At 33.2% G+C, this 12585-nt stretch overlaps 1 protein-coding gene across 1 annotated transcript in view; it reads left to right on the plus strand.

Moving 5' to 3' along the window:
* The window catches only part of PTPRQ (protein tyrosine phosphatase, receptor type, Q), a 232711-nt gene that overhangs the window by 894 nt on the left and 219232 nt on the right, over positions 1-12585 (plus strand). The window contains exons 3-7 of the mRNA XM_010832015.1: positions 406-632; positions 3294-3363; positions 8173-8372; positions 9448-9697; positions 11644-11772. Coding sequence (XP_010830317.1) covers positions 406-632; positions 3294-3363; positions 8173-8372; positions 9448-9697; positions 11644-11772 — 876 coding nt within the window. The remainder of the gene's footprint in view (positions 1-405; positions 633-3293; positions 3364-8172; positions 8373-9447; positions 9698-11643; positions 11773-12585) is intronic.

The raw sequence follows: 12585 nt of genomic DNA on the forward strand, positions 1-12585 counted from the left end.
TTTAAATAATACAAAGCCATGAAAATAAACTCACTATACTTGCTCCAAAAGAATCACTCAGTTTGTAAGGCTGGTTCTTGTTTCTTTAGTGTTTGTGTATAAGCCTTGCATTAAGTGAGTGTTTATAAAAAATGATTTGGCATTAAAACTGTATTTGGCATGTAGTATTTAGTAGCATTCCATTTTTCACATTCTTATAAAAGAATGTTTTTGGTATTCCCCATAGCATTTAATCATTTTTTCTCTTGGTAGCAAAACTCTAGGGAAGATAAACTTACACTTACGAGACACTTAGTCTTTGGGAACTTTAAAAGTCTACAGTTTGTAAATATTTTTCTTACATTTGTTTGTGAAAATACAATAATTGATTGACCCTTATAACAACATGCATTTTTGGAAAAATAGAACCAGGGCCTCCAGTCTTCCTGGCAGGGGAAAGAGTCGGATCTGCTGGGATTCTTCTGTCTTGGAATACACCACCTAATCCAAATGGGAGAATTATATCTTACATTGTAAAATATAAGGAAGTTTGTCCATGGATGCAGGCAACGTATACACAAGTTAGAACAAAACCAGACAGTCTGGAAGTTCTTCTTACTAATCTTAATCCTGGAACAACATATGAAATCAAGGTAATTATTTTGTAAATAGTATTAAAATATTTCATTCATTTTAAAAGTAAAGGAGTTTTGTTCCAACAGGTCAAGCTTTTGCCAGCAAGAGACTTGAAGAATGATCATCTGAATCATGTCCTCAGTGCCCATCTGGGCTTTTAAAATTTGAACAAATGTCATAAGCTTTTCGTGTGTGTGTGTGTTTATATAATGTATCTATTTTAGAAAGCATTAGTTTGGTGACTTTAAAAAAATTAAGTTTAATAAATTTTACAAGCACACATATTCTACTTTTTAATCAAATTTGAAGTTAGCTTTGTTATTTTTCTCTTAACCCACTTATATTTCCATGTAATTGTAATTTTGGATAATGGTTTGAAGGTTTCTGAAGAACCAGTTTCTCAAAGAACAAGGAATTCAAATTGGTTCCATTCAACAAATACTTCCTGGATGCGTATGACCTCTTTTATGTTTACAAGAAATTTATGCCTTTACAGCAATAATATACAAAATCTAAGAACACTTTATTAAAATATTAAAGAAGAGCATGCCAAAAGCAGTCTTATGTTAGTTAGGCCATGTGAAAATGTTTAGAGTTAAGAGACGTGGTGACGCTGCTGCTGCTGTTGCTAAGTTACTTCAGTCGTGTCCGACTCTCTGTGACCCCACAGACAGCAGCCCACCAGGCCCTGCCGTCCCTGGGATTCTCCAGGCAAGAACACTGGAGTGGGTTGCCATTTCCTTCTCCAATGCATGAAAGTGAAAAGTGAAAGGGAAGTCGCTCAGTCGTATCCAACTCTTAGCGACCCCATGGACTGCAGCCTACCAGGCTCCTCCATCCATGGGATTTGCCAGGCAAGAGTACTGGAGTGGGGTGCCATTGCCTTCTCCGGTGGTGATGCTAGTGGTCAAAAAATCCGCCCGCCTATGTAGGAGACACAAGGTGGACTGCAGTCCATGGGATCGCCAAGAGTTGGATATGACAGAGCAATGCACACACACACACAATATTTCCAGGGGATAGTAAAGAATACAGGCATTTTCTCATTCCTCCCTATTTTCAGTATAATGTCAATATGTTCTTTAGTCTTGACTCAAGAGAAAAAGCTGTGTAAATATGTGATCATACATAACTGAGATGACCATCTGAATGGAAGAAGTGATAAGAAAGAGACACTTGCCTGTTTTTAAAATCTAATTTTAAGTATGCCCATTTGCAGAATCAAATATAACAGGAGAGTAGGCATACCAAGAGTAGGCACCCCCCAAATGATAAAGGAAAAATATAGGCTTTTACTTATACAGTGGTGAAAATCAAAGATTTGATGGTTATTTCTCTGCAGAAACATAACTTAAAGAGTAGGCAACCTTTTTCTGACACCTGAAAATTATTTGGCACAGATATTTTCTATCATAAGCTCACATATTAATTCAAATTAATTTATATGTTAAGATATACTATTCAAAATAATAAAGATTATCTTTTAATGTGATATAAGAAGCTTTTACTGATAGAAAGGTAATTTAGCCAACCTCATTCTGCTTAGATATATTTTTACAGAATTTAAATTTTTATTCCTTTGAATTCTCTTATTTCAGGACTATAGGGAAGCCCCTATTCTCTTTTTTTACCCCACACTTTATTAACCACTGTTGTAACTTTTCTTCTGTTCAAATATATGTTAGCCATTGCAGAATTTCAAAGGGCATTTGACATGGTGCATTTGATATCTTCAGATGTCAATATCAAATCTACATGATATGGGGACAATCCTGTTTAGTATTTAACACGTGTTATTTCATTTAGTATTCAGAATAATCGTATGACATAGATATATTGTTTCCATTTTAAAGCAAAGGAAAATAAGATAACCTTTTTATCTGAGAATTGGTAGAGCTGCAATTAAACCAAGGCTGTCTGATTCCAGTTATGGCATTTGTAAAAGCTCAAGAGTTCTCATTTATGACACTTTCTCTGTCTGTTCTAGTGTATTTGACTAGATATTTCAAGCCAAAATAGTTTCTATCTTTTAAATTCTAGAATATTTAGTCTAAATGATTACCTATTTATTTTTAAAATTTGCCTAATTAGATTGTAAACTCTAAAGTCAGACACTGTGTTTATGGTCCCATGTTCATTACAGAAATAATTGTGGTGTCTTAGAGTGAATATAGTAGAAAGAAACTGAGCTTTAGAAATAAACACAACTTCAACTGAATTCTGATTCTGCCACTTATTCCTGTGATATGGGGCAAGTTACTTGACCTCTCTCAACCAGTTTTCTCATATGTAAAATATTGACAATAATTCCTTGTATTTTGATTATGTGGATAAAATAAGATGTATAAAATCCCTAGTCAATTTCTGAGTGTACAGAAGTTGCTTAATAAATAGTAACTGAAATTCTTACTGCTACTAATAGACATTAAACTTGATTATTAATTTCTCTATCAGGAATCTGAGAAATCTGTTGATTCAGGCTATGTTGCAAATATTCACTTTAGGGAAATGGAAATACTGAATAGCTCTATATTTGCTTCTGCTTCGAGAGTATTGTTAGGAATTAGAGGGGAAAGTATCTTTATTATGTATCTAATGGACAAATCAAAGTTTTATTATTTCAGACTCTGTTTAATTAGAGTATAAAGCTTGAATGTAATTTTTGTGGTCTGTTGTAGGTTGCTGCAGAAAACAGTGCTGGCATTGGAGTGTTTAGTGACCCATTTCTCTTCCAAACTGCAGAAAGTGGTAATTTTCTTAAATCATTTATTCTGAATTAACTTAGTTAAGAGTTTTCATCATTTAAAATAAATAGGGATATAAACAAAATCTGGCATTAAAATGCATAAAATTTTCAACAGCATGGTAATTAAATTACTTGTAGAGTCTTCTTGGATAGGGAATTTATTCATTAAAATATAAATTATTCTTTCTGATGGTAAAAACACTGTTATCTAGAAAACTTAAAAATACCCCAAAATACACACACAAAAAAAAGAAGAAAGTTATCCATGGCCCTGTTATATAAAAACATACATTTCTGGCTGATCTTTTTTCTCCTATGAATATATGTCTTTGTGACTATATGTTAGTGAAAATAGGCTTGTGCCATTTGTACAAATTTGCATCCTGCATTTTAAAATCAAATCATAAGTATTTTTATGACATTAGAGTTTTGGAAACATGGACTGTAATGGTTATCATATTATTCCATACCTTGCAGTCATTACCAAACCAACTTAAGCTATCTCCATTTTCCCAGTGACTGAGAAGAAAAATTTGACGTCATCCTTGATTGTAATCAGTCAATAGTACTGTATAATCTATCAAGAAATCCTGCCAGCATTATATCAAAATAGATCCTGAATCTCACCCCTGTTGTTACTCACCCTGTGTAATCTATCATCATTTCTTGCCTGATCATTTGAAAGCCTCTTCTTTGGTTTTCCTGTTTCTAGTTTACCTGTCTATAGTGTACTCTTCGCACAAGAGTCACATCATCTTTTGAAGCAGAAGCTAGACCATCGTTACTTCTCTCTTCCTAACATGGCTCCTGTCTCATTCAGAGCAAGAACCTAAGTCCTTCCCATGACCTACAGTGCTCTGGGTGCCCTTAACCCTCGCTGAATCATCTCTTTCTATTCTGCATCTCCCTCCATCCACTCCAGTCACACTGATCTTCCACCTTAGGGTCTTTTCTCTTGCTGTTCCTCCTGCCTGGAGTACTCCTTCATTAAATTATCCACAGGGGCTTCCTCAATGGCTCAGCAGATAAAGAATCTGCCTGCGGTTCAGGAGACACAGGTTTAATCCCTGGGTCAGGAAGATTCCCTGGAGGAGGAAGATGGCAACCCACTTTGCAAAGAGTCAGACGTGACTAAGCAGATATCCATAGAACTCTCTCCCCAGTTGATGTAAATCTCAATTTACCTTTCCTGACTACACCTTCTAAAATAACCCCTATTTCCTTCTATCCATCTTTATTGCCAACAAATTAATTTTTCTCCACTTGAATAGCTTGACATATAACTCATTTACTTGCTTTTTATTGTATATATTAGCCTAGTAGAATATAACATTTGTGGTAAAAATAAGCTGTTATGGAATGGAGGTAATTTATTTAGTTAGTAATTTGGCTGTTTATTCATAACAGCAAACAGAACCGATACATAGAAAAACAGTAAATAATGGCATCTCCAAGCAATAGCAAATATTTTTAGTGAAGTTTATATTCTAGTGGGATAAGATAAACAGATGGGTTACTAAGTAATAGATCGAAGTGTTACTTGCTCAGTAGTGTACTACTCTGCAACTCCATGGACTGTAGCCACCAGGCTCCTCTGTCCATGAAATTCTCCAGGCAAGAATATTGGAGTGGATTGCCATTCCCTTCTCCAGAGGATCTTCCCAACCCAGGGATAGAACCCAGGTCTCCTGCATTGCAGGCAGATTCTTTAAACCATCTGAGCCACCAGGGAAGCCCAAGTAATAGACTAGAGAAGTGCTATAAAAAAGTTTCTATAATTTTATATAACTATAAATATTTTATATATTTAAACATAAAAATCTTCCAGCAGTTCATTGCCAGAGGGATAAACTGAAATGGACCCTGTGTATCTCGAGGGGATTATGCAGTTGTCAGTGTTAAAAGACGCATGTGACGAGCTTTATGGCCAGTTCTTATTTGAGACCCCATTGAGAGAAGCAGGTGAATACATGCTCTATGCCATAGGAAGAATGAAGAGAAAATTCTAGAGTTTATTTAAAATTAGAAAGTAATGATTCTTGAAATCTTTTACTGATATTGAACCTACTTATATTCAGATTATTAGCACAACTAAAAATTGAGAAAATTATTATTTTTAAGATTAAATATTCATTAGGAAATGAAAGGCAATTTATGACTTACACTTTTAGGGAAAATAATTGGAATAATTTTTGGATGACTTAACAAATAGTTTGGTCTTTTTTAAAAACACTCATCTTGGTAAAGCCTGGTACATTATGAGGTCAGATTATTATTTCAACTTGACAGTATTTTGAACTTTATATATTTTATATTCTGCTATCTGACATAATTTCTAGAGTCATTCTCTCTCTTGGCAAATTATGATTAGGACAAACTAAAACTCTAGGTTGGCATGGAAATAATCCTGGAACAGGAGTTTCATTCTGTTTCTGACTTGCTGTGTTTTCTTGGAGAAATTACATAATCACTTACCTTATCATTTAAAAAAATGTTGAGATTAAAATGTAAATCTAAGTTTAGTTAGATAGTTTTGTCCAATTTTTTTCCCCAAAGACTCCTTTTTATTATTTATGTTATGCAGAACTCGAATTTAATGAAAATTTCTGTGGAATAAATAAATTGCCTTTATAATGATTAAGCCAGAAATAACTTCTCTCTCCATGAATAAAAATACTCCTGAAGTATTCAAACAGAGTTAGCCCATTATACCATTGTAAGCTGATATTACATCCACAAGTGCAAAATCTCAGCTTTTTTAACTTCCCATGCAGCATTATTTCAGACAAATGTAGAATTTATTTTAGCTTTAAAATATTAGAAATATCCCTTGTAGCTTCCTTTTTAACTTGATGGATCCTTAGTAATATAGGAAAATTCTTTATAGAAGTCTCTGTATTTTATTTAGAAAGATTTTTTTCTGGTTCAAGAAAATGTATGTTTTGTATAGTGAACATTTTGAAAAGTTTTAGTTTCACATTCTTGTATATTTACTTGTTTAGCTATGACCTCAAAGTGTGTGAAAGGCTTACCTGAAATATGTGACTTTATAAATAGAATTTTTTGATACTTTAGTATCATATCTTTATTTGGAGCAAGATAGATAAATTCCCTCTATAAAAATCAAAAGATGATGGGATTTTGGTACCTAAAAGTCCAGAGGTAGAAACTAGAGTATTTAAAGTACAGGAAGACCTGTCAGCTATGAAAAAGAGCCAGAATTAGTCTTCAGACACCATCAAGTCAAAAAAAGAAAACATAGATTTTACTGGGGCAAAAATAATGTAAAGTTAATAAGAAAACCTCTTTTTCACTAAATGTTGTTTAACAGATTTAATTAATTTTTATCTATTATATTGAGTTTGCTTTAAAAGATATTTTGAAATCATACTTTGGAATTTATAAAGTTTGGTTACCTTATAAATTCGAATTTCTCTGCACTTGAGCAGATTCTCATGATTGCTAAGGTTGATGTGGAAATGTGCCAGCTTGTATGCAGTCTGTTATTAATAAAAACTTCAGGCATTTTTACAAAATTTATATACATTAGACAAAGAAATTTAAAACAATGATTAATATTAATGGAAAAAGCTGTGGTTCTTATAATTCTGTAGCATCAGATATTTGACAGACTTTTTGTTTTATTATATTTTATCTGCCCAAAATGAATTTTAGTGCTAAATCTTTAGTATTAGAGACTTATCATATTGTCATTGTCCTTCTTAAGCTTTAATTCCATTGATAAATTCCCTTGAAGAAAAAAATTTCTATCCATTATGTTATCCATTATTAATGATTAGTCATCATCCCAAATAGTTATTTTTTTGTTGTTGTTAAAATGCAGCTATTGTTAAGTTTCTTATTTACTACTCTTTAATTCATATCATTCCATACACCTCTTCTTCCCAGGGCCTAAGTTTCTTATATAATTTATATGGCTTTCATTTTCAGATCACATCTTCATATTCCTCTCTACAGTGTACACCTAAACTCTAGTTATTCCATTTCTTAATACTAGGCATGTTTTATCTCAAACGTCTTGTAATTTTTTTTTCTTTCAACAGTGACTTGTCATGGTTGTTTTATATTCTAAAGGACATTGATTATTTACTTTGTCAGTTTTCCACAGCTAACCTTTAGTTAACAGTCATCCCAATTAAAATAGGCCACAGCTTATTATGCAGATTACTAATATTTAATAACAAGGTATCATGAGTTCTGATGAAAGTTGATTTTGAGGGTGTATAAAGGTTAAAATATAATAATCACAACCAACTGGTGCTATCCACTTTATATTAGACACTGGTTATTTACTTACACTCCAGAAATGTGATTTTTGTGCAAATGGTTGGATAATTCTTTGAATTTGCCACTTCTTCATTATCTAAGAATTTGCTACTTCTTCATTATCTAAGGAATTTACATAATTCCAAAGTATATCAGATGGTAAGATAGTCATTATTCAAATTTGTATAACCACAAACAACTATTGATTGAATATTTTTCAGACTTATTTGAAATAGTTTATTGATGGATTTATTGACCTATTAATCCTGAAAGAAGCTTATTTGCCTCTTAAACACAAGTCTGTGGGCCCAATTTCTGATTTGTTATTTTAGGCAAAATCAATTCAGAAAGTATACCCGAATATATATTTTAAGAAGTACTACCCAAATAGATTTTATCCAATGTGTTACATATTTAATTTTATATAACATGGGAATTGTAACATCCCCGAATTATATAAATGTCATTCTAAGTTTTATAACAATATTTTTCTTTTCCTTCAAAAATCCCTTACACGTCCCCAGCTCCAGGAAAAGTGGTGAATCTCACCGTCGAGGCCTTTAACTATTCAGCAGTAAACCTGATTTGGTATTTACCTCTGCAACCAAATGGCAAAATTACTAGCTTCAAGATCAGTGTTAAACATGCCAGAAGTGGGATAGTTGTGAAGGATGTTTCAATCAGAGTAGAGGACATTTTGACTGGGAAGCTGCCAGAATGTAATGTAAGTCTCATGGAACGTTTTCTGTGTCTCAGAATTTTAGGTAAATTACATCTTGAAACGCCCTGCATCTGGATACTATGTATTTTTACCAAAGTGATTTATTAGCTATTTGATTACTTATAGTATCATATTATATACACTTGACTATAGTCAAGGTAAAGTAAGAGAAGAGTTTCAGAATTCAACAGTGAGATATAAAAAATCCCTTAGGGAGCTCTGGAAAGACTTGATAGGTATAGCATTTGTGATAGGCCTTGGAATAAGTAGGTGATTGTGTGAGGGTGGAGGATACTTTGTAAGCCTTAAAGTAGGAAAGCATAGCGTATCACTGGGAAAAAGATAATACTTCCATGTGACAGGATAGGAAGGGAACAAAATAGTAAAGTTTACACTTGTGGAATTAGATTGTTTTTGTTGTATCTTATCTTTAGTGAAGAATTTGTTACTATTCTAAGCACTGATGTGAAATCCTTGGAAGTACTGTAATTATGCTTTTTAAAAATTAATTTTGGTGATCACTGTGATACTATTGATGAAAAGACAAGCAAAATTACTTTTTTTAAAAAATGCTTTAAGTTAATGGAAGCCACAAATATTTTTAATTTAGATATATTTCTAATATACATAAACACACACCCATATGTTCTTTGGTGTTATCTTTTGAATGTTTATGCGGAAAAATGATCATAATATTAAGACAGTGATGTATATTAGAAATTTCACCAAAGGGAAAAAAAATTTATCTTTTTGGCTCTTAAATTTTTAATGTGGATTTAAAAAATTTTTAATAATCATTTTGCTGTAGTTATACCTTTATTCAAAGTCACATGAAATCCTATTCATAAGAAAGATTAAGGTATAAATAAACATTCTATTCTGAAACTGTGGACAATGGTATTAACCATGTAACTATAGATAATAAATGGGTATAATTAAAATCTAGCAGATTTATCTGTAGCTGTAACAAGTAGTACACGCACAAAATAATATTTGTAATATAAAGAAAAAAATGAATCACACTTATCTTTACCAAGTGTTACATTATTTTCCCATTTATGCTTGTTTTATTCATTAGGAGAATAATGAATCTTTTTTATGGAGTACAACCAGCCCTTCGCCAACCCTGGGGAGAGTCACGCCTCCACCACGTACGACGTATTTATCTAGCATGTTGTCACAGAGTAAGATTAGCTCTGTGTGGAAAGAGCCTATCAGTTTTGTAGTGACACATTTGAGACCTTACACGACGTATCTTTTTGAAGTTTCTGCGGTTACAACTGAAGCAGGTTATATTGATAGTACGATTGTCAGAACACCGGAATCAGGTATGGGGTTTTTTTTGGTAGGAAAAAAAGTTAAATTATTCATAGAATAATCTTTTTTTTTTTTTATTCATGTAGATCTTTTTGTTAAAGATCTTCCTTCTCTTTCAGTAACTTTTTTCTCCCTAATAATGGATAATAGTCATGCCATTTGGAGCATCTTCAATTTCAATACTCTTCTAAGATACTGACATAAGCATCTAAAAGGAGAAAGGAGATTTGAAAGAAAAGATTCTTGAGCTAATAACCATGCTCCTAAGATCAGCTCTTATCATTCTGTGATCTCAGGAATTTTTAATAATAGTCTCTGTTTGTCTACATTTTACATTATCATCTGATGATGACTTATCTCACTGATATTGCTGTTACCAGATATGGAGATCACACCTGCAGTAGCAGAAATATCATATGATTAAAATTCAGTATTAGATAAAAACAGCAGTTAGAAAATGCCTACCTACCTGTATCTTCTCTGTACTGCAGTTTCTTTTTGTGATGAATGGAGACATCTTCATTGTGGATATGGTGTTAGCACTAAATGAGCATTATTAGATATTACTACTACTAAATTCTAAGTACATATTTCTAGGTATAGTATTTGTATATTTAATTATATTATGTAGGCCGTGCTGTGCTTAGCGGCCCAGTTGTGTCCGACTCTCTGCAACCCCATGGACTGTAGCCTGCCAGGCTCCTCTGCCCGTGGGGATTCTCCAGGCAAGAATACTGGAGTGGGTTGCCATGCCCTCCTCCAGGGAATCTTCCCAACTCAGGGATCCAACCCAGGTCTCCCACATTGTGGGTGGATTCTTTACCATCTGAGCCACCAAAGAAGCTGAAGAATACTGGAGAGGGTAGCCTGTCCTTTCTGGAGGGGATCTTCCTGACCCAAGAGTGAAACTGGGGTCTCCTGCATTGCAGGCGGATTCTTACCACCTGAGATACTGTTATGTCACTGTATTACACACTACAAGACAAAATATATAGTAGCAGACATTCAGTTATGATTGATAATTTTTAGGTTACTGGGCATTATTCCTGGTAGGGTAATTTCACTAAAGCATAGTATTTTTTTCTGATGACGTAGGTGTTAGGTCTTGTCATTTCATTACATGTAAGTGTGAAGGTTTTTTTACCTTAATTTAAATAAAAATCTCTGAAGAAGACCATTTCCTCTTCCATACTCCTTACTTCTTATTAAGAAAAAAAGAAATAATTTCATGAGAGTCACACAAAGTGAAATTTGGTTGACAAGAAGTTTGTTTTTAAAAATATTTAGAATGTTTTATTTCAATTAAAGATGTTTTAAAATATTAGATACATGTATGAAAAATAGACCTCAATGGACGTGAATTGGAGCAAACTCCGGAAGATAGTGAAGGACAGGGAAGCCTGGTGTGCTGCAGTCCATGGGGTCGCAAAGAGTCCGATATGACTGAGTGACTGAACAACAACAAATGAAAAACAGACTTTTAAACAGCATTATTATTTTTATGTCACCAATATTACATTGGAATGCAGGTTATAAATTTCCTTTCAGAACCAAATACAGATATTGATAGAAAAAGTAAAATCACTGCTGATAGATTCCGAGGGTTGAGTTACTACTTTGGCCCTTCCACCTGTGTACAGCAGAGGGAAAGGGTTTATCAACCAGATGCTCAGGGCTTGTTGATGCAATACTTATTAATATATATGCTTCAGGACAACATAACTGTACAAAGAATTGCATGGCAATGAAACACCCTGTGCACTTATGTACAACATTAAATAAAAATAGTAATGGCTACAAATAAGGAGTTTAATGATCCACCATTTATTCACATTCTTCAATTATAGCCTATTTTTTAAGTTGAAAAAATGCTTTGCTGTGTGATATTTTTTCTCTGACTTTGTATTTTCTGTATTTAATAAGATGCTTTTAATTCATTGTTTCCCTATAATTTTAGTGCCTGAAGGACCACCACAAAACTGTTTAACAGGCAACATTACAGGGAGGTCCTTTGTAATATCATGGGACCCACCAACTGAAGTAACAGGAAAATTTAGTTACAGAGTTGAATTATATGGGCCATCAGGTAAGTCTTAATCAATTTTATGTTTATCTTTTGGAGTAAGAATTGTATAAAAGATTTTACTATTTTCAAACTTTTTAAAACGTACTGAACTGTTTTTAAAAGACCCTTAGCAATGTTGAAACTCTTAAAACTTTTGTTTATAGCCATAAATAAGGATGGTAAAGCCTTGTCCATGTTCCATATTTCATGACAAAGGGCTGAAACAATGAGAGAGAATCCTTCAAGAAGAGAAACATTAGAGGAGATACATTTTTTCAATATTTGATCAGGAGGACCTTGACTTGCTCTGATTGCAAATGTATTTATGAAGAAAAATGGGCTTCAGTTATATTAAATCAGATTTCTGCTTAGAACAAAGAAACCATTTCAAATAATTGGAGGTCTCTAAAAATAATATGAGCAACTTTATAGTATAGTGAGGTCACATCTTTATGAAGAAGCAAGAGCAGGACATCTACTTGTCAGATATTTTGAGGGCTTCAAAAACTATACTAGTGGAAGTTAAGTAAGCTCTATAATTCTTAATCCAAGATTTTATGGTTCTATGAAAGAAATTTATTTCAAATAGTAATGAAATAACATAAATGCACATATTGACATTTATTTGAAAGAATGGAAAAATAGACAAAGGTCCAAATTAATCATTTTGAAATTTCTAGGAATCTGTCATGAATCACATGAGTAACCTTTATTTCTCATCCCTGAGTACCTTCAGTTCAGTTCAGTTGCTCAGTCGTGTCTGACTCTTTGTGATCTCATGGACTGCAGCACGCCAGGCCTCCCTGTCCATTACCAACTCATGAGTTTACTCAA

Source organism: Bison bison, unplaced genomic scaffold (assembly GCF_000754665.1).
Source record: "Bison bison bison isolate TAMUID 2011002044 unplaced genomic scaffold, Bison_UMD1.0 scf7180017864535, whole genome shotgun sequence".
Lineage (NCBI taxonomy): Eukaryota > Metazoa > Chordata > Mammalia > Artiodactyla > Bovidae > Bison > Bison bison.